The 20,231-nt window shown below is 37.3% G+C and overlaps 4 protein-coding genes across 4 annotated transcripts; 2 read left to right on the top strand and 2 right to left on the bottom strand.

Annotated features, from left to right (window-relative positions):
- Positions 1-1,030: 1,030 nt before the first annotated feature.
- On the top strand, positions 1,031-3,597 carry LOC133736122 (uncharacterized). The gene has a single exon (XM_062163563.1). It carries the CDS (start codon positions 1,074-1,076, stop codon positions 3,549-3,551), a length of 2,478 nt encoding a protein of 825 aa, XP_062019547.1. The 5' UTR covers positions 1,031-1,073; the 3' UTR covers positions 3,552-3,597.
- Positions 3,598-8,614: 5,017 nt separating this feature from the next.
- LOC133736121 (agamous-like MADS-box protein AGL62) lies at positions 8,615-9,310 on the bottom strand. The gene has a single exon (XM_062163562.1). The coding sequence runs from the start codon at positions 9,308-9,310 to the stop codon at positions 8,615-8,617; it is 696 nt and encodes a 231-aa protein (XP_062019546.1).
- Positions 9,311-12,241: 2,931 nt separating this feature from the next.
- LOC133736120 (agamous-like MADS-box protein AGL62) lies at positions 12,242-12,856 on the bottom strand. The gene has a single exon (XM_062163561.1). The coding sequence runs from the start codon at positions 12,854-12,856 to the stop codon at positions 12,242-12,244; it is 615 nt and encodes a 204-aa protein (XP_062019545.1).
- Positions 12,857-16,438: 3,582 nt separating this feature from the next.
- Positions 16,439-19,950, top strand: LOC133738336 (uncharacterized). The gene is made up of 5 exons (XM_062165856.1): positions 16,439-16,936; positions 18,515-18,811; positions 19,003-19,221; positions 19,314-19,442; positions 19,553-19,950. The coding sequence occupies exons 1-5, from the start codon at positions 16,688-16,690 to the stop codon at positions 19,763-19,765; spliced, it is 1,107 nt and encodes a 368-aa protein (XP_062021840.1). The 5' UTR covers positions 16,439-16,687; the 3' UTR covers positions 19,766-19,950.
- The last annotated feature ends 281 nt before the right edge of the window (positions 19,951-20,231 follow it).

The raw sequence follows: 20,231 nt of genomic DNA, 5'->3' as shown, positions 1-20,231 counted from the left end.
TTGTGTATCTGTGTGTTCATTTGTGCAGCCAGAAGTTGCTCTATTTGGAATTATTTCTTTGCTTGCTTTAAGTGATAGCTGCATTTAGGTGCATTTTCTTCCATTTTTTCTTCCTTTATGGTTTATTTGCAGTAAAAAACGGGTCAGAGGCAGAGAAGATGGCTACTGATGTCAATTCATATTATGCAGGAATCAATTGATGCTTGAAACTTGCTTTATCCTCTCTGACTTCTACAAGAAGAATAGAAGCCAATGTCAATAGGCCTCAATATGGGACAGTCGACTGCTTTTTGGTAGCTGAATGTAGAGAAGCACAATCTAATATCAGAGCAACATTATCTTAGCATTTTTGCTGCAAAAACATGCTGGCCATCAGGGGCGTAGCTACAGTAGGGCCAGAAGGGTCAATTGACCCTTCTCAATTTTCCAAACTAAGACATGATTGGTTGATCATTATCACATATACATATATATATCATATTTTAATCAATTGATTGACCCTTCTGACAAGGAAAAAAAAAGTTTGTTTAAATATTATGGAAAATTCTGCTATGCAGATCTGTGAAGAGAGACAAAGTGGACTAGCACGTGCTTGAGAAGTGAAGGATGGGAATCATTTTCAACCGCAGGATGTGAAGTAGAGGGCAATGAATGGTGGCTAAGCAATCTGCATAGCATGCAGATCTGCACGGCAGCCAAATCCAAATATTACATCAACTTGGACACAGTTTCCTTACCGAAAAAACCTTGGACACAGTTCTCCTACTCCTAGTCACCCACGTTCTCCTATTTTTTAATACATCTTTCTAAATTCCTAATCCCTTCTTGATTGGTTTCTCCCATTACTGTCCCAATTTGGACAGAATTCTATCTCCCACGTTCTACATATATTTTAATATATTTTCCTATTCAATTATTGTTTTCTCCAACATATGTCTATATATATTTGGCCTTGTATAGTTTTTTTTTTTGTCTCGTGGTCATGCTCTCAAGTTGTTTCCTTTCATAATCATCTCCCTCAATTTTCTCCCTACGAACGGCAAGCGAAGTCTCCATAATTGAAAATTTGGAATATGAAAGCCTTTTTAGAGAGGTATCATAAGAGAAAAGCAACCGAACAGTTGACACCACCTGAAGCTCCTCAAATAAGAAACACATCCAATGATGGTACTTCAGAACATCATTCTGAAGAATTGAACTTGACAAATCAGTTGGCACCCCCTCAATTCCATCGGACAAATAATGCATCTGAAGATATTGGTACTTCAAAATATTCTGTCAATGAGATTAATATAGAAGATCTTCCTGGAGATCCTGGACTTCGAACTCCGATTTTAGAGTACCATCCTAATGTTCGAGATCGAGTGCGAAGACATTATTTACTGCAAGGTCCTTGTCAACCAAAAAACTATAATTTTCCTCAAACAGAATTTAGTGGTGTTAAGCGAAGGTTTAACGTCAATTGGTTTAAGGATCATCCTAGTTGGTTGGAGTATAGTATAGAAAATGATGCTGCATATTGTTTGCATTGTTATCTTTTTAAACCAAATATTGGAGACCAAGCAGGTGGTGATGTATTTGTTGGTACGGGGTTTAATAATTGGAAGAAAAAAGACAAGCTTAAAGATCATGTTGGAGGGATCAATAGCGCTCACAACAATGCTAGAAGAATGTGTGAAGTTTTATTAAATCAAAGACAGCATGTTGATACAGTTTTGGTGAACCAAACACAACAAGATCGGATTAACTATCGCACTCGTTTGAATGCATCAGTTGATTGTGCTCGTTTTCTACTACGACAAGGATTGCCATTTCGTGGTCATGATGAATCTGATTATTCAAATAACCAAGGAAATTTTAGAGAGCTTTTGAAGTGGCATTCTGATAAAGTTGATGATATAAAAAAGGTTGTCTTGAAAAATGCTCCAAGAAATCATCAATTAACATCACCTGATATTCAACATGATATTGTCAAGGCTGCTGCAACTGAAACTCTCAATGTCATAATTAGTGACATTGGTGACGCATTATTCTCTATTCTTGTTGACGAGTCTCGTGATGTATCAGGAAAAGAGCAAATGGCAATTGTATTGCGATATGTGAGCAAAGGACAAGTAATTGAGCGTTTTGTCGGTGTTAAACATGTCACTGATACTACTTCTGCATCACTGAAGGCAGCCATTGATCAATTCTTTTCAGAGAATGGATTAAGCATATCTAGCCTCCGTGGTCAAGGTTATGATGGAGCTAGTAATATGAGAGGAGAATTCAATGGTCTAAAAGCACTTATTTTAAAGGAGAATGGATCAGCTTTTTATGTTCATTGCTTTGCTCACCAGCTTCAGCTGGCTATTGTGGCTGTAGCAAAAAATCATATCTTAATCTCTAATCTCTTCATGTTTGTTAGTAATCTGGTGAATGTTGCTGGAAGCTCATGTAAACGTCGTGATTCTCTTCGAGAGAAACAAGTCGCCAAGATTATCGAAGAACTTAATATTGGTTCTATTTTAAGTGGGAGGGGCTTGAATCAGGAAACCACCCTAAAGCGAGCTGGTGATACAAGATGGAGCTCACATTATGGTACTTTGATTAGTATCATCAACTTATTTCCATCTTTAGTTGAATTGCTTGAAGAAATAAAAGAGGATGGATCATCTACAGATCAGAAACAAGATGCAAGCAGATTATTAGACTCATTGGAATCATTCGACTTTGTATTTAGTCTGCATTTGATGAAGGTTTTGTTGGGGACTACAAATCAATTATCACAGGCATTGCAAAGAAGAGACCAAGATATTGTGAATGCAATGAACTTAGTTAAAGTGTGTAAGGAGCAATTGCAAAATATGAGAGACAATGGATGGGATTCTCTTCTTAGTCAAGTTGTTTCATTTTGTGAAAAACAGGAGATTGATGTTCCTAACATGGATGATGTTCCTTTTATTCCAGGAAAATCACGGCGTAGAGCTCCAAAGGTCACTAATCTGCATAGGTATCGAGTTGAATTATTTTGTGCAGTCATAGATATGCAACTTCAAGAGCTAAATGATCATTTTACAGAGACTACTACCGAGCTACTTCTCTGTATGGCATGTCTTAATCCATCTAATTCATTCTCAGCTTTTAGCAAAGAAAAATTGATTCGGCTTGCTCAGTTTTATCCTAAAGATTTTTCTGCAGTATCTCTCTTGGCTCTTGAAGATGAATTGGACACTTATATATCTGATATGCGAAGCAGTAGTGTGTTTACACAATTGAAAGGAATTAGTGACCTTGGAGAAAAAATGGTTGAGACACAGAAGGACAAGGTTTATCCATTAGTTTACTTGCTCATAACATTGACGCTAATTCTTCCAGTTGCAACTGCCACTGTAGAAAGAGCATTTTCTGCCATGAAGATCATAAAAAGTGATTTGCGAAACCGAATGGGAGACATGTGGATGAATAGCAGCATGATTACATATATCGAGAAAGAAATATTTGATGGTATTGATAATGAAACCATCATGAAAAGATTTCAAAATATGAGCAATCGTCGTGGACAATTGTAATTGTTTTAGAGAGACTTAATATTTTTAAGTATTATAATGATTTATAATTTTATATTATTTGATGAAGTTTATGTTTGTTTAATATTATTATTTAATTTCTGACCCTCCTAACTAAGATTTCTGGCTACGCCACTGCTGGCCATGACTAGCAATTTAATCATATGCCTAGACATTTGTGAAAAGAAAATTTAGCAACTTTCTTGTGGTTAAAAAACAGCTATCGTTCTATTAAAATCTACTACATGAACAAAAAGGTAACCATTCATTAATCATTGGAAGGGTTACAAACTTACAAATATTAGCACCGATATTTATCAATCTCATAAGCCATTCCGGCCCAATTTCAATACAAAATATATCAATACATTCCTTCACTATGAATCTAGCTAACACATGAACCACTCTGTCGCATTCCCTCAGTTGGAAGCAGAACAAACTGATCATAGGCTGCAATAGGTGCATTGACTGCATTTTAAAGTCATTCCCGTCATGATTTTCACAATGTGCAGACATATCACCTAAAAAAAATAGGCACATCATTGTTTATATTTGCAATACTAACAGCTATTTGCATTATGATTATGACCAAACTTGTTGAATTGGGAATGCAAGACCTTGCAATTGAAGTAAAACTATCAGTGCAATCTCTATTGAATCAGGCAAGTAACGAGAGGTGGTTCATCGCAACTCAGAGGAAATTATTAAACCCCGAGTTTGCCAAGCTACCTTTCTTGCATGCCATCAGTGCAAACATTGAATTGAAGACAAGTGTACATGATAATGTATCCTACATTGAATTTATCTGCATTTAATTGCCAAGCATTCACTGTAAATTTCAGCAAACAGATGCTATTTTATGTGTCAGAAAGACATCCATTGAATAAAAGAAAGAGGTACTCCGTGCAATACCATGCACTAGACAAGAAATGACCACCTTATGTGCTGCTCATTAGTGAACAGTCTCTACTCTCAACTCTAACCACATCGGTGCAGTAAATCACTCATGTTTTTATTTTTGAAATTAATGAGAGAAAACAACCCAGAATTTGTCTGTGACTCTTCAATAAAAGGGGCAGCTTTCACTGAGATTTCTTTCATTTCAATTCACTCAACTATGGCAAGAGCCAAAAATTCCTAATTTACTTCACAGAAAAGATCGCCAAATAGCTACAACTAACGCAACACTCTCCCAGAAAAAAAAACTAGGAGAGCTATTTTAATATGTAAAGAAGAGCAGTTTCTGTAATCAATTCCCTCATTGTTCAATTGCAATTGAAAAGAAGTCAAAAGCCTTGAAAAATTTGAAGATAGATTAATTAACCCATATACCAAAGCTTTCATTCAACCAATATATAAAAAGTTAAAAACTTTTGCATAATTGATCGTTACCTTCACCGACGAACTGGCCGTTACATCAGCAAATGAATTAACAAATAAAATTACATCAGCAATCTGATTTTTTTTGTCCATCTGAATCTTTTGTCTATCCCAACAACTACCCCACAAATGCTATGGAACTGGAAAGTCTCGAAATTTTTCTTCAGACCCTCTTCATATTCTACTAATTGTACTGAAGCGATGTTCTTTCTCTTTTCATCATGTTGCATACCTGTGAAGGAGAGAAGAGAGACCATCATTATATACACCTCTACATAATATATACATATATATGATTATTGATTAGCAAACCGGGACTACAGAGAGACAAAAGTGATGAACACCCTCAGCCTTACAAACTTCTTTTTTTTTTTTTTTTTTTTTTCTTTTTTTCAGTGACAATATTTGAATCAGAAATATTAAGCTTGAACAGATCCAGGGAAATTTTCTTTTCTTTCAACCCATGGATTTTTAGACAAACAAAATGAAGAAACAATTAAGAAGTTCATTGTGTACCCACCAATATCAACACTAACGAAAGTAAACCATATAGTCAATCAAACTAAATAGAAGAAGCCAACTCTCAGACCAGCAACATGAAACATGAACAACGCCCCAGGTCAAAATGAAGAAGGGGAAAATAAACCCCATCATGCTAACAAAAATTGAAAATTTTTACAAACACATTGAAAAGAAAAAGAATTAAATTGGGTAAACTTCACCTGTGAATCAAAGTAGTTTTGCCTCGAGTAAGAAAGCCAAAAAGTGAAGTCTTGATGTTGAAGCCGAGGGTGTGAGAATAAAAAGAGAACCCCATTTCAGATCTATCTCTCTTATATTTTTCCTCTCTCCGACTATCTTCACCTTCACCAAAAGCAGGCGACCTCTCATGTGATAATGGGTTTTAGTCATCTCTTTATTACCCCAAAGCAAGTGGCAGCACAATTTTCTATGCCCTAAATTAACAAAGCACACGGATCGGTGTTTGTCTAAATACAGGCTCGGTGATATCAATTGTCATTCAAAATTTGTAGTTATTTTCCTTGCATGAGTCTTAACAAACCCTAGCCGCAAACTCTAGTGCGCCTCCGCAAGCTACCCTCTTCTTCACTCAGCCTTGTTAGCTCGTCCGACTGCGCCGCCATGCCGGGCGAGCCTCTAGCTTGCAGGTATGTGCTGTGTGGTCGGACGGGATTAGTTTTTTCTTCTAGAATGTCTCTGGAGGACTGATCGAGCCCTGAATCCGGATTGGTGATCAGATCGTTTCGATTTGATTACCGGGCTGGTGAGGGGATCTGAAGCTTTTGGCGATGGCAGGAAGCTTGAGGGTTGCAACCTGGTGTGATCTTGATTTGGATGAGGATAGGCTCAACTGCAGGGGATGGCTGTGTGGACTGGTTATGGCGACGGGATGCGTCTGGTTCGGCTGGGTCGAGGTGTGCTGGTCGAGCGGTCTTCCTGTGTGCTACGGAGACGGTGACTTCGGTGGATATCGGGAGCGGTTTCGACGGCGGTTTGGCTCGTGGTGCTGGTGCTTAGCTCGTCGTCAGGATTCTGGGCTGATCATGGTGGATGGGTTGGGTGTTTTGGGCTTTGTCCTTGGGCTAAGTCATGTGGTCATGTGGGCTGGACCTTCTTTTCTTGTCTCGCTTTTTCTAGTGGACCTAGGGGCTTTTGCCTATTCTAGTATCTTTATCTAGTTGCCTAGCATTTGTTTTAGAGTCTGGTGCTATGTAAGTTAGCTTCTCTAGTCGTACACCAATTGAGGTCTCTAGGCGAGTAGGGTTGCTATAGCAAGAACTTGGATAGTTTGGGTTTTGAGCATTTAGCTAGGCACTTTAATAAGTGTGCGCATCTGTTTACAATGAGGGTCACCTGTCATATGTTTGGCGGCTTGTGCCATTCGAATGCTGTTGGTATGAGACAATATATGATGTACGTGCCTTCTGGCCATGGATAAGTAATGCAATTATCTATTTCTCAAAAAAAAAAATTGTCATTCAAAATTTCACACAGATTTCAATATGTATTTCATTTAGACACAAATGTCTTTGTGAAAAAAAGCCTTCGTAATAGATGTCCGTGTATAATTAACTCGGTAAATAAATATTGTCATGTACGTTAATTGTCATTCGACTGTTTATACGCAATTCCGTATGCATATACTCATCTCAGACAGATTTCTATATCTCAGTTTTCAATTCATACGTTTTACAGTATATCTACTGAAATCATTCATACGGAATTTGTAACTCTTACTGATGTCCGTGTATATTTATTTCGGTAAACTAATACTATCATATCAATTGTCGATTGAATTTTTACACATATTTCAGTATGCAAATTATCTTCGCACACAGATGTCTGTATGTTCACTGTACACCTATATATGTGCAATGTTGATTTCACACAAAAATCTGTATCAAAATGTATTAGCTACAGAAGACCGTCGTTATATAATACGTATAATAAAAAAATGATTTCTAAATAATAAAATATTTTATCACACTAAAAATCCGTGTGAATTGGTTTACACACAGACATCTGTGTGAATAGGTGAGAAAGAATCTTAGCATTGACACTGAAATCTGTGTGAACTGTTGTTTCACACGGATTTTTGTTGTTATTAGTAATGCACAAACTTATGTGGGCCGAATTCTACTTAGTTCACACGGTTAACAGTATGAAATTGTTTTTCATACAGATATTCGTGGGTGTTGAAAATCTGTGTGAAATAAATCTGTGTGAGTTGCCCGTTTTGTATAATGGGATATGTTGATTAATCTCCTCTATCCATCAATTTATCTTTTGTATACTCATCTCCCAATCATACATGTCATTCTCGTCCTCCTCCTTCCTCTTCTCTTTTCTCTTATGCCTTGTTCCCGATATATTGACCTTCATTCACTTACCCAAAAGGCCGGTAAAATCTGCATGCAATAACTTTCAAGAGATGCCCCTGAATTCCACTGCCCAATAATCTTAGAATTTCGCTATCTACACAAAGCTTGACTTCTGTAAGTTTCAATCTCCTCTTTCTTAGACAAGTCATATCCTGTTTAAGCTATTTCTCAATAAATTGAAGTATGATATCATGAAAGTCAATTAGGGGACTTGGATTGCTAGAGGTACAAGCTAGGTGTTTGTGTTTAAGCTTTGATTAACTTTGCTTGGTTCTCTTGGCTGCTGATGTTTACAATTTGAGGTAGGAAAAACAAAATTTTCGTTATAGCAATCTACAACCTTCATTCACTCATATCGTGCATCAATCTACAATTAAGCATACAATTGAGACATCTGAGTAGAAGAAAATTTAACAATGTCCACACAACTTAACATTCCATTGAAATCCTTGTTCCTCAAAACAAAAGAGGGTACAAATGAATTATAACAAAAACAAACACGAAACATAATATTAACATATATAGATTTGGGGATTGACATACCCCATCATCAACCAAAGCAAAGAAAACATAGCAAATAAAAACATAAACTTAAAGCATGAAATAACAAAGGGGAAAATTAATTGGTATTCTTAAAACATCGTCCATGTCCAAGATCATTATCAAATTGCCCGCTAGGAAAGAAAGTACATCAAATAATAACATAAACATAAAGCATGAAATAACAAAGGTAAATCAATTGGCTGGTATCCTTAAAAGAATCGTCCATGTCCAAGATTATGATCAAATTGCCTGCCAGAAAGAGGAGGAAGATGAAGCAGCATCGGGATGCATCGCGCCCTGGCTCGATGAACTCCCCTCATGAAAAGACCTAATAGGGGCGACACTCGGTGACATAAAATCCCTAAATCCCCCAGCAGCCCCCATTGCAGCGTGCTGTTGCATCAGCTCAATTTGCCTTTGATGCCATTCTTTAGACCGTTGAGCCACAATACCATGTAGCTTAATCAAGTCTTTCTTAAATGAGTCTCGTTGTTCCTCGTCCATGCTGGCTAAGGACCTCCCATACCACTCGTCAGCCTGGCCAGCCCTCGCAATCCTTTTAAGCACCTCTCCCTGCTGTCTACAGTTCAACAGCTCCTCATTTAAGGCAGTGCACTCCGCGTTGAGACTGTTCAATTTCATGATGCGAAAATTTTCCAAGAACTTCTCAGTGATGTCTGTGCTAGCTGGGGGTTCAGGGGCCGGAGACAGATAGCGGTCAACGATGGCCTGCACAGAAGGGTGCCCGAATGAGAATGTCTTATTTCCGGGAGAACTTATGATTATGGCGATCTCTGCACCTGTGAGCGTGCTTAGCTCACTCGACTTTTTGAAAATGCAAGACTTTCTCTTAGAGAAAGTAACCTGGCAATTACTCTCGCTTTCTATTTTCTTCATTTTAATTTTCTGGCGACCTCTATTGACCCTACCGGCCATTGCAACAACTAAAGGAACTAATAAAAAGTTTGTAACAAACGTTTTGTTTGTGGTGTGATGTCTGTTTGGACTAGGGAGATATTTATATTGTATGGTGTTCATGGATATCTATATGAATAAGTTTCTATTTTTTTAATTCATATATTATTTTAGGAAAATTAAGCAATTATAATACATGGCATATAGAATTTAATAAGAAAATTAAGCAATAATAATACATGGCATATAGAATTTAATAAGACAGTTTCATTCCAAACCGGTTACCTTGGTTATTTATGCATTTCTATTTCTGATACATGAATGAGAGAAATTTCCAGGAAGTTGTAATTTGTATACATCCTAATTTGCTCATATTATTCTTGACAGGTAATGACTATGCTTCCAAATGAAGCGGGATTCAATATTAACTCTGACAACAAACATAAGTTTGGATATTTAAAATTAAAATCACTTGTGCAAAGGACAACAATAACCATAATAATACTTGTCTAAAAATAATCTAATTGAATTTCAACTATGAATACAACTTGGGCTTACTAGCTAGACCAATTTATTTGCAGTAAGTTATAATTTAGTAAATCATTTAATTGCATGAAAATTATCCTAACCACTTTATTTATTCTCACCCTAATGATTTACCTCTTTCCCTCCCTAGGTATCTCAAACCTCCGTTTTAACCTTATTGTAATAGTAAAAAGCTTGAAAAATGATACATACTTGACTTGGATTGTGAGTGAGTAAAATTTGGCTGCGTTCGGGAAAACTTATAAATAGCTTACATTTAAGAAAATAGACAGTAATGTGTTTGGTAAAACTAATTAAAACGACTGTTTTATTTTATTTTATTTTATTTTAAGTCCTTACATGTGTCAGTGAGATTCGAACCTATGACCTTTACAATGTTAGATATATATATAACTTACCAACATGTCACAACTCACCGGCAACTTATTGAAGTTTCTTATTTCTTACTATAGCACTTTTAGTTTCAACACTAAACACTTTGATATTGTTTTTAGTACTATAAACACTTTTAAAAATTTAGTTTACCAATCACTTAGTTGCTTTACTTGACGGTCACTTATTATCATATCACAGCATAAGCTAGCTTATCTTATAATCGCAGCCGTACTAAATTGACTTTTCTGTCAACTAAAACTAATTAATTACTTTAGGGTGGGGAGAGTGTAGCCACAAAAATGGGGAACCACCACAGGTGGTCGAGTTGGTCAGAGCCTCCAGGTGTGGAACCCCCACACCCGGGTTCGAATCCCGCCAACGCTTATTGAAGTTAAATCTCAATATATTCTTGGTTGCCAGGGGGAGGAAGCGTTCTGACAAGATCCCCCGAGCACGGATTAGTCTCTGGACCTAGGAAGCCTTTGAGGACACCGTGTGATTGACAAATAAATAAAAAAAGCCACAAAAATGGGGAGTACAGAGAGGTAAATATCACCTCAAGCCCACATGTAGACGGAACCTACTACGTAATTAATTTCCCAAGTTTTCAACCATACCAGGTGGATTGTGTTTATACGTATTTAGTAACACTTTATGAAAACTTTCAATTCAACGATAGAAATATTCTCTGTTTATAGAATTTCCTTTGTCGATTTGCATCGAACAACAAATTGATCGAAGCAAGTGATTAGGAAAAAAGTGAACCATGCATGCAAGTATGACATATTTTCGTAATCTCGTAGTACGTAGGGTTTTGCTTGCTTGTATGAAAATGACGCTATTCGTCTCAAATTTCTTTTATACTCTCTAATTGTTCCCTCTCCTCGTCGGATGTTTTGTCTGCAGTTTGGAAGCCTAAATAAGATTCCTGGTCGGTAAGATTAAACTGTGCATTCGGAAGGACTGCCATAATATTTTACGTTCTTGCATGTGCTAGTTTACTTGTGTTGGTTCAAGCCATTTCAGACCCTTCTGTTTCTTTCATAAATCTTCCGCTAGTTTACGAAGACATTTCCTTACTATTCAATGAGCTGCAAGGGTCTACTTTTCGCCACCCTTTATAGGGAGAGTAATGAAGTATAGGAAGAGCAATGAAGCTGCACACCGTCTAGCTCGTTGGGCATTAGCTTCCTTTCCTACCCCTCTATCTTTCCTGGAGGAGGCTTTATCTTTAGATACTAAAGTTTTTTTTCCCGATGGTAAAAGAAAAATACAAAGGCTATGATTGAATAGCCTCCTCGACCATAACCAAAACGTACATGATCATGGTAAAAATTGAAGCCAAAAGGGGAAGAATAGTTCCAACTGGAAATTGTCTTGGTATGTCCAAAAGTAGCCACTACATCAGCTAGAAAATTTGCCTATGTTCATATGTGTTTGTAGAAAATGTGATTGATTGTAACTAAAGCTTTGAGTAAAATAAGTTTATATATATCATTTCTTCTAAAAAGAATAAAATAAATATAAACATAAAATAGTATATCAAAACATCAATTCCACTGGGACTGTTTTTAAGTACTTGTTATCATATCCCTCAATAGCTAGAAGCTCTTGTCGATCTTGTTTTAATTTCATTTCTGATACTCAAGCTTACTTCTAAGTTATGGTGAGTGAATTAATCATTCTATTCTTCTTACTGAGAAAATATGGTAGTCAATGGAATAGGAGAAACTTGAATTGAGATATTAAAGTAAAGATAAGCATGAACTTTCATTGATACATTCCCTTTTCTTATAAAAGAAAGGTTACAATGAACCATGTCTGTAACATAACACATAAAACAAAGACACCAAAACAAACCAACACAAGACAACATAGACCTGAAACACTTGATATGACTGTGTTTCATACCCATAAACAAACATTAAAAGAGAGAACAACAAACTAACACAAGACGAAACATAAAACGGCAAACTAGATAGGATAGACTCTGTTGCTGACCCAGAGGCTATAGCGACCTTTTCATCGAAACTAATTAGCATCGTTATTCATCGCGCCTTGGCTTGAAGTTGAAGGAATCCCTGCAAAAAATGGCGCCATAGGGTTTGTGAAGTGCTGCTCATTCATCAAGTTACCGGTGGTATCAAATAGAGCTAACTGCTGCCTGAACTGAGTCTCCTGAGCTACCCGGCGATGCAGCTCCTGCATCTCCATCTTCAGCCACATCAGTTGTTGCGTATCCAACTCCTCCTTTGGCTTTTCTCGCCAATGCAAATGTTGGCCAGCCCTCTCCCTCAGCAGCAGCTCCTCGCCCTTCCTCAGCTCCTCGTCGCGCATTTCATTAAGCAAAGTTAACTCTTCATTGAGACGACTCAGCGTCGCGTTGCGATTAGCTTCTTCAATGAGTCGGGCAGCTTGGGCTGTGCTCGAGTTGTTGAGCGGCTGATGAGACCCTGACAGATAACGCTCAATGATAGATTCTACATTCGGGTGGCCGAAAGAGTATGGTTTTTTGCCCGGCGAGAAAACTACAATGGCCATCTCTGCACCACTAAGGGTGCACAGCTCGCTGGCCTTTTTGAACAGACCAGTGCGGCGTTTAGAGAATGTCACCTGAAGATTGGTTTCATTCTCTATCTTTCTCATGGCTATCTTTCGCCGACCCCTACTGATCCTTGGCATGACTGAAAGGGAGAAAAGTTGTTAACTAAAGGCAACACTAGGTTCCAAGCCCTACGGCCTTGAGAAAAAATGGTGTGGCGAATTGTTTGGGATAGGGTGCTATTTATGCTACATACTTTGCATGTATAGATGGTATGAACGTGCAGCGTAGGGGGTGCTCACGGATAAAACTATTGCATTGCTGTGAGAATAATTTTGGTTTAATTACGCTCATATACTAGTTTAGGAAAATTAATAATCGTAATTAAGAAATTACCTTCATTTCTTATTCAAAACTGTAGAATGGAAATTCCAGGAAAAAGCAATATACCTATTCTTGACCACATGCATGTGTTTCCGAAACAAGCGGATTTATTCAATGATTGTTACAACAAAGAGAAACCTGGATACTTGAATAAATATTATAGGTGGACACATAATTAACTAGTTTACCATATAATAGAATGTAATTAATTATTTTCACAACAAATTAATTATTCCAGTTGGGGTCCTTGGCTCCCATGTCTCCCATCCTATATACTGCTAATCTCTTGAGCAAACTAAATTATCTACAGTAAAAGATAGTTAAACTTAATTTAACCGCGTACAGAAAAATCTTTATTCATTTGAAGATAATTAACATGCACTTAACGAGTGATCGAGTTACTTTATGTGTCAACCATATGAAATAATCTCTCGGTTATATATGCTCTCACTTGGTTGTACAAGCATGACTTAATGGAGTATGGACTTGATAAGAAGTAATTTCTCGAAGTTTCTAAATGTATCGGTACATTATCTAACTATTTAGTAATACTTTACTAGTTTACGGCTCATAAATTCAAACTGACGATTATATACAATTATTATACATAGATCATTATTAGTTTACTAAATATGTAAATTTTATGCATTTATAGAAATTTTATAGGTCCTTTAAAAGAAGTAATTTCTCGAAGTATGGACTTGATGCATAAGAAGTAATTTCTCGAAGTTTCTAAATTGTATGTGTATCGGTACCATATCTAACTATTTAGTAATACTTTACTAGTTTACGGCTCATAAATTTAAGTTGATGATTACATACATAGATCATTATTGGTTTACTAAATATGCAAATTTTATACGTTTATAGAAAGTTTTTAGGTTATGTCTTTCAAAATTCCAAGTATGGCTAGCCGGTTTGAGGTGGCGTCGGGGCCTGTAATTGGGTGAATTGGTTTTGGTGCCTATTGGTTCTAAAAGCTTGTTTGCCAGTGGAGGGGTTGGGCCAATGGGATTCACTCAAGGATAGCAATGGCGGTATAGTCCTTGGGGATGAAATTAGCTGTCCCAGATTTCTGTGTCCCAATTCTGTCACCTCAACATGATTGGTCCACAGAGATTAAAAAATGGAACAAAATATTAAGAAAATATTTTTTTAATCTCTGTGGACCAATCATGTTGAGGGGACAGAATTGGGATAAAATAATGGGGACAGCTGATTTCATCCCATAGTCCTTGGACTCAACTCAGCATGGATGAATTGGATTGGTGATTAAGGGAATAAGGGTCTCCAACTTCACTGCTGTGGTTCTCGGGTGGCAGGGGTCAGAATCTTTGATGTGGAGAATAGTTGTTTGCTGCATCTGCTTTAATTGTTTTATTGTTCTTTGTTTTCTTAGTTAGTTTCTGGCTAGATAAATGTCCTTACTCTTTTGAGTTAGAGTTTGTGGGTCTTGATACTATTATTGTGCCATTTTTAAAGTGAAATTCCTAAGGTCTATTCAATTTATTCTCAGTATGTTTTTATGGTCAAAGTATTGGGAAAGAGCTTCTACACGTGGTTTGGCTGTTTTGAGTCGCGGTGTTGAGTTAGATCCATGTTTCTGTAATCCATATTTTTTTTAATGTGACATTTTTATCTTATTTCAACTTTTGTATTGGTATGAGTTAGATATATCCGTTAGTATTGTACGTTACTGTCATTACTCAATCATATATGAGTGTTTACTCAATCCGTTATACTCATATCTCACTCATGCTAAACAAACTTTTTTTGTTTTTCGATCCAATAATGCTAGACAAAATTGTTAATTTGATGTATGCACATGAAGGGAAATTCTTTTAGTGGAAATATTAAAAGCAATCACGATATTAAAAAGCAGAAATAAACTTTGGGCTAATACGCATCTAAGTTGTGGACTGGACTCGAGGATTGGATACTTTTGGGCCAGCCACTCTCTGTTGGGCCCCAATGAAAAATGAATCCCATTGACCGAGAAAAAAAGAAAGAGAAAATGTGAAGTCATCGGGTACTCAGCAGCCCAGCGTTTGATCGACACGTGTTGGAGAGTCCTGCAAGACACGTACTCCAAAGTATGCGCTGGCATGACCACGTGTCGTACAGACAGCGGCCGACAATAGAAAAAGCGAAAATCTAAGTCTGGTAGGCCCCGACCCACGTAATTGGACCGCCCCACGTGGCACATCCGCACAGTCTAATGTTTGTGACCACAGCCCAAAAGCCTACCGCCCTACCCTATCTATCTTTTCTTTTCTACTAGGCCGTGTTTGGTTCAGTTTTCATTTTCACATTTTGTGAAAGTCAAGAATGGAAAATGTCAAAATGGTCCTAGAGAGATTGTACAACAACTACACCCAATAATAGTATTTTTATGCCGACAGGGGTTGTGAGGTTGTAATCTTGGTCCTTTTCTTGACGTGTTAGGAATAAAATTGATCTTGTTCATAAGATGTACAAGGGAATGAAAATAGCTTACGGGTATTAATTTTCTTCAATCGAATAATGGAATGAGGAATCAATACTACTAAGTTCGAACCTAGGTTGGGGAGCACACCCAACTAGGCAAGAATCATTGGCCACTTGCAGTGGTTCGGAAGTAACACACTTGGTTAAAGGAGAAATATGTCACACAGTTAAAACTTAGGACATATTATCGTTTTAAGACTTATTTCTTGTATTATATTTTAAGTTTGGTTGTGTACATAATGATACTATTGTACTTAGTGTTATATTATCTTTAGGGAATCGACAGAAAAAGCACCATTTAACGTGCTGTTTTTAAATAACATTGTTGCATTTGAAATAAAGTTTGACATTTCTTCTTCGATATGTATAAATAGTTAAATACAAATGTTTTTAACTTTTTATAGATTAAGTTATAACTTTGTTCCCTATTCTCAATTGATAGTTTATCTACTTTGTTCCAAGTAGAAGATCATACAAAGATTGCAATATATTTTTCTTTATCGTTACATTGAAGAGAAATAAAATTCCTAATCTAACTGAGTCGTGACTCAATTCTCGATTCCTTACCATTTGAACCATTGCATCAATATACCTCTCTGAAAGACATAATCCCTTGCATCATGTGTTTTGACTTTGCTCGAAGCCTAAAACGCAAGAAGAGCTTAGCAAGTTCATTTTCATTTTCTTTTTCTTATCCCTCTCTTTCATCTCCCCAGAAAGTTCCAAAAGAATTGCGTTTCGAAAACTTCGTAAAAGCAAACATGCCTAATAGGCTTCGCAATAATAGCCAAGGTAGTGGTTTACCATTCGTTGTGCACAGTTCCACAAAACACCCCCATAAGTACAAACGCACAACCTCTCTCCTATTTAAGCCTCAGGAGCCACCAGACCAAACTAGAGTGACCCAGAAGAAGAAGAAGAAGAAGAAGCAGCAGAAGCAGAACAAGGCTTAAAAAGCAGAGAACCCTCTTGCACCTTTAGCTCGTGTACCGACTCACGAGACTCACAAGCAAAGCTGACACAAAGGCTCACAAGAAAGCTAGCTAGAGAAGAGGAAACAGCGAATGGAGACGAATCCAAAGAAGACTGGCACTAGTGGGGGAGAGGTTCTAGACGGTTCGGATATAATGGAGTTGGTTGAGAACAAAGAGGTGTTCAGCCACTTCGTGGACCATAAGTTTGAGGAGCTGGATAGAGACAGAGACGGTCAGCTTTCTGTGAACGAGCTTCAGCCTGCTGTTGCTGATATTGGTGCTGCTCTTGGCTTACCTGTTCGGGGCTCTTCCCCTGACTCTGACCACATCTACTCTGAGGTTCATTTCTTCTTCATTCAATCATTCTCCAATTTTTTATTTTATTTTAACATCTGGGTTTGTTTCTTCTGTCATTTCTGTGTAGAAAGTTCATTTCTTTTTCTTTTTTTTTAAATATTACAACTTTACATGGCTATAAGGTTCTGTTATCAACTTGCCAAACTATGAGTATTGTGGGTAAGTAAAGTTGGATTACACATTACATTCTGAATTATTGCTAGTGTGAGAGATTTATACAGGACTGTTTGTATTATTGGTTGTTTTTATAATTTTCTTGCATTTTTTGTGGGATTGTTGGGTACAATGCTTGAATTTTTTCCTCTTGTGAAAATGAAGAGGTTAAGCAACTCCATAACTGTTGAAAGGTTCATAATTTCCATGATTCAATTAAGATGTGAAATTCTTTATATGGATTGTCTATAGTTATGAAAGAGTTGTCTTATTTTGGTTGTGCCAACAGTGCTTAATCAAGCAAATGATATAATTCATGGCAGGAGAACTGGGATTGTCTTAAATTCCTGTTCTCTAACTGGCTAGGACTATTAGAAGCAGTAGTAATTGAGACAAATCCCTCAAATTAAGCTTGCAAACTTGCAACAGATGCATAAGATAAAAATGCCACGTCTGTTTTTTGACTTTGGAGCTTTTACATACGTGTTGTCGGTGTCACCCGAAACTCTACTGACCATTATCTTCGTATGAATAGATATAATCACATATGTTGTCATTCTTTTGTTATGATGCCTCATATTATTTTAGGGTCCTCAGTCCTAACATGTTCTTAATGTTTAAAGACGGAGATAGCAATGCTTGCTTTCTTTGTTCTATCCAGAATTTCTATTTCTAGCTAGCTCGAGAAGCACCCAACCTATGATCAAACTTTGTCGGAGTTTTATATTATCAGACTTTGATTCTTCTAATCCCACTTGGGCTAAGACTTTGCTTTTTTATTTATGTCCTCTTATGCTAGGAGGAATCTGGTGACAAACTCTCTGGAAAGTTTGTTTGCATAACCTTTATTTTATGCAAGTAGATTCAGTGTGACTTAAGCCATAATGTACCATTAATATTCTATGAGGGGACTAGTGCCTGCCTGTTTTTTCAAAGGTAGTGGTTTAGTATGGGAGTGGTCTAAAAAGCTTTCTTTCAGTGTCTTGCTTTTGAGCAAAGTACCAACCTTACCTAATGCTGCTGTACTTTATTAACAAAAGTATATGTTACTTAAACAATATGTCAACTGTTAATCTCATAATGATTGTGGAATCAGGAGGAGAATTATTCTCTTGCCCCTCAAACAGGTAATCCAAAGATAATATGATATTTGTTGAAGAAATTTGTGATTACAATAATAATTAGGATCTTGTTGTTGATGGATCAGGGTAGATCAATCAAGATGCACTGGAAGTTTAACTCTGAGGGAAACAAATCATAGTAGATTGAATCATTGTGCACTAAGAAAGAAAGCCATTTAGTTAGATATCATTTGAGAGTAACTGTATGGTGCCAACCTGTTTAAATCCTGCCTCTTACATGCATAAATTGTACACGATGAAGAGAAAAATGTGTTTATGTGCTTAGGTATTGAATGAATTCACTCATGGAAAACCAGAAAAAGTGAGCAAGGTCGAGTTCAAAGAAGTTCTTTCTGATATTCTACTAGGCATGGCTGCTGGTTTGAAGCGAGACCCTATTGTGATTCTCCGCATTGATGGAGAAGACCTCCTAGAATACATCAATGGACCAACTTTTGAAGCAGAAATGGTGGCTGCACACTCTCTGATAGAGTCAGCTGCTGGAACCCTCCAAGACTGTATTATCAAAGCTTTTGAACTGCTCACAGTTGAACAAGGGATGCCCCCTTCATCGGACCCTTGGGTACTTAATCTTTTACAATTTTTACTTTTAGTACCAATAGTTCTATAATCGAATTCAGTAGAAATAAAATGACTGCTGCTGAGTTTACAAACTAACATGCTGGTTCCTTTAACAGTGTAACTTCTTTTGGTACTAACTGGTTGACTACTCTTTTCCTGTCTTTGCCTCTTTGATTGTTAATTTTTCTTTAGGTTGTGAGCAATATTGTGGAACCTGCTCTGCAATCATGCGCTGGCCCTGACTGGAACAAGCCTGTCTCTCAAGAAACATTCCTAGTTGAATTCAAGAAAGTGGCCGAGCATGTGGCTCAACTTCTTAGGGAGCAGCATGTGATTGTAGCCCACAGTGAAAATACCTTTGATGGAAGTGGCATTAAGAGATTATTATCCAACAAGTTTGAATTAGACAAGGTTTATCTCATGAATACATCTTCTCTATATGTAGATTTGTTTGCATCAATTAGATTGAGAAAGTACTTATTACAATTTGTTGTAAAATGCAGACATTGAATGCAGCTATTGAGACTCTGCCAAAAGATCGCACTGGGAAAATATCGAAGGAGTATTTGCGTGTTGCGCTGGATGCCGTGGCTCCATCAGCTGGTCTTCCGCCTCTTGGTGCAGTTGAGCAGGTACTCTGTCAATTATCATATACCTATTTTCATATGCTTGGTCTGAGATTCAGATACGCTTCCTTCAGTCGTCCCGAAGCTTGATCATTTTTTGCTATAAAAATCTGCAGATGGACAAGATTGTTTTGGATGTGTTCAACCTGACGAATGCAGATGATGCAAAGCTGCTTAAAGAAGACGAGTTCAAGAAGATATTAACTGAAATCCTGGGGAGTATCATGTTGCAATTGGAGGGCAGTCCCATCTCTGTTTATTCTAATTCAGTCGTGCACGAGCCCCTTGCCGCTTCTTCGACACTGTTGCAAGTACAGCCATCTGCCTAGTTATATAAGAGCTAGCACAGCTCACTTGGATATATATCAAGCGGCACAAAGATAAAAGCGACAATAAAGTTTTGATTAAGAAATGATTACTTCCACAAGCTTGTTGTGCTGCTCAGTTATAACTATATATAGTACTCATGCTAATCAGAAGTTCTTAATGTTCAAATATCAGATGCATTCACTTCTTTGTTTTGGTTGATTATGTTTTATGCTGTAAAGGCTTGACCTTATCCGTAAAATTTGTACACCGAAAACGGAATGGAGCCTCTCAAAGTGGTAGTGGTTCAACCACTGCAAGTGGCCTAGTGGTTCTTGCCTAGTTGGGTGTGTTCTCCAACTTAGGTTCGAACTCCGAAGCTGTCAAAGTGGTCAGACACTGTGCTGCAACGCACAATTGGAGCATTTCATATGCGCCGAAGGGGTTTATCTTTGGCCTAGGAAGCCTTTAATTCTCATTGATAAAGTC

The sequence above is a fragment of the Rosa rugosa genome, chromosome 3 (genome assembly GCF_958449725.1).
Source record: "Rosa rugosa chromosome 3, drRosRugo1.1, whole genome shotgun sequence".
NCBI classification, from domain to species: Eukaryota; Viridiplantae; Streptophyta; class Magnoliopsida; order Rosales; family Rosaceae; genus Rosa; species Rosa rugosa.
Note: the sequence above shows the minus strand (reverse complement) of the source record. Positions and strands in the feature narration are given on the sequence as shown.

Coding starts and splice junctions, on each gene's coding strand:
- LOC133736122 (XM_062163563.1), top strand. CDS start 1,074: ATGAAAGCCTTTTTAGAGAGGTATCATAAGAGAAAAGCAACCGAACAG.
- LOC133736121 (XM_062163562.1), bottom strand. CDS start 9,310: ATGGCCGGTAGGGTCAATAGAGGTCGCCAGAAAATTAAAATGAAGAAA.
- LOC133736120 (XM_062163561.1), bottom strand. CDS start 12,856: ATGAGAAAGATAGAGAATGAAACCAATCTTCAGGTGACATTCTCTAAA.
- LOC133738336 (XM_062165856.1), top strand. CDS start 16,688: ATGGAGACGAATCCAAAGAAGACTGGCACTAGTGGGGGAGAGGTTCTA. Junction 16,937..18,514: donor CTGACCACATCTACTCTGAG/GTTCATTTCTTC, acceptor TTATGTGCTTAG/GTATTGAATGAATTCACTCA. Junction 19,443..19,552: donor CTCTTGGTGCAGTTGAGCAG/GTACTCTGTCAA, acceptor AAAAATCTGCAG/ATGGACAAGATTGTTTTGGA.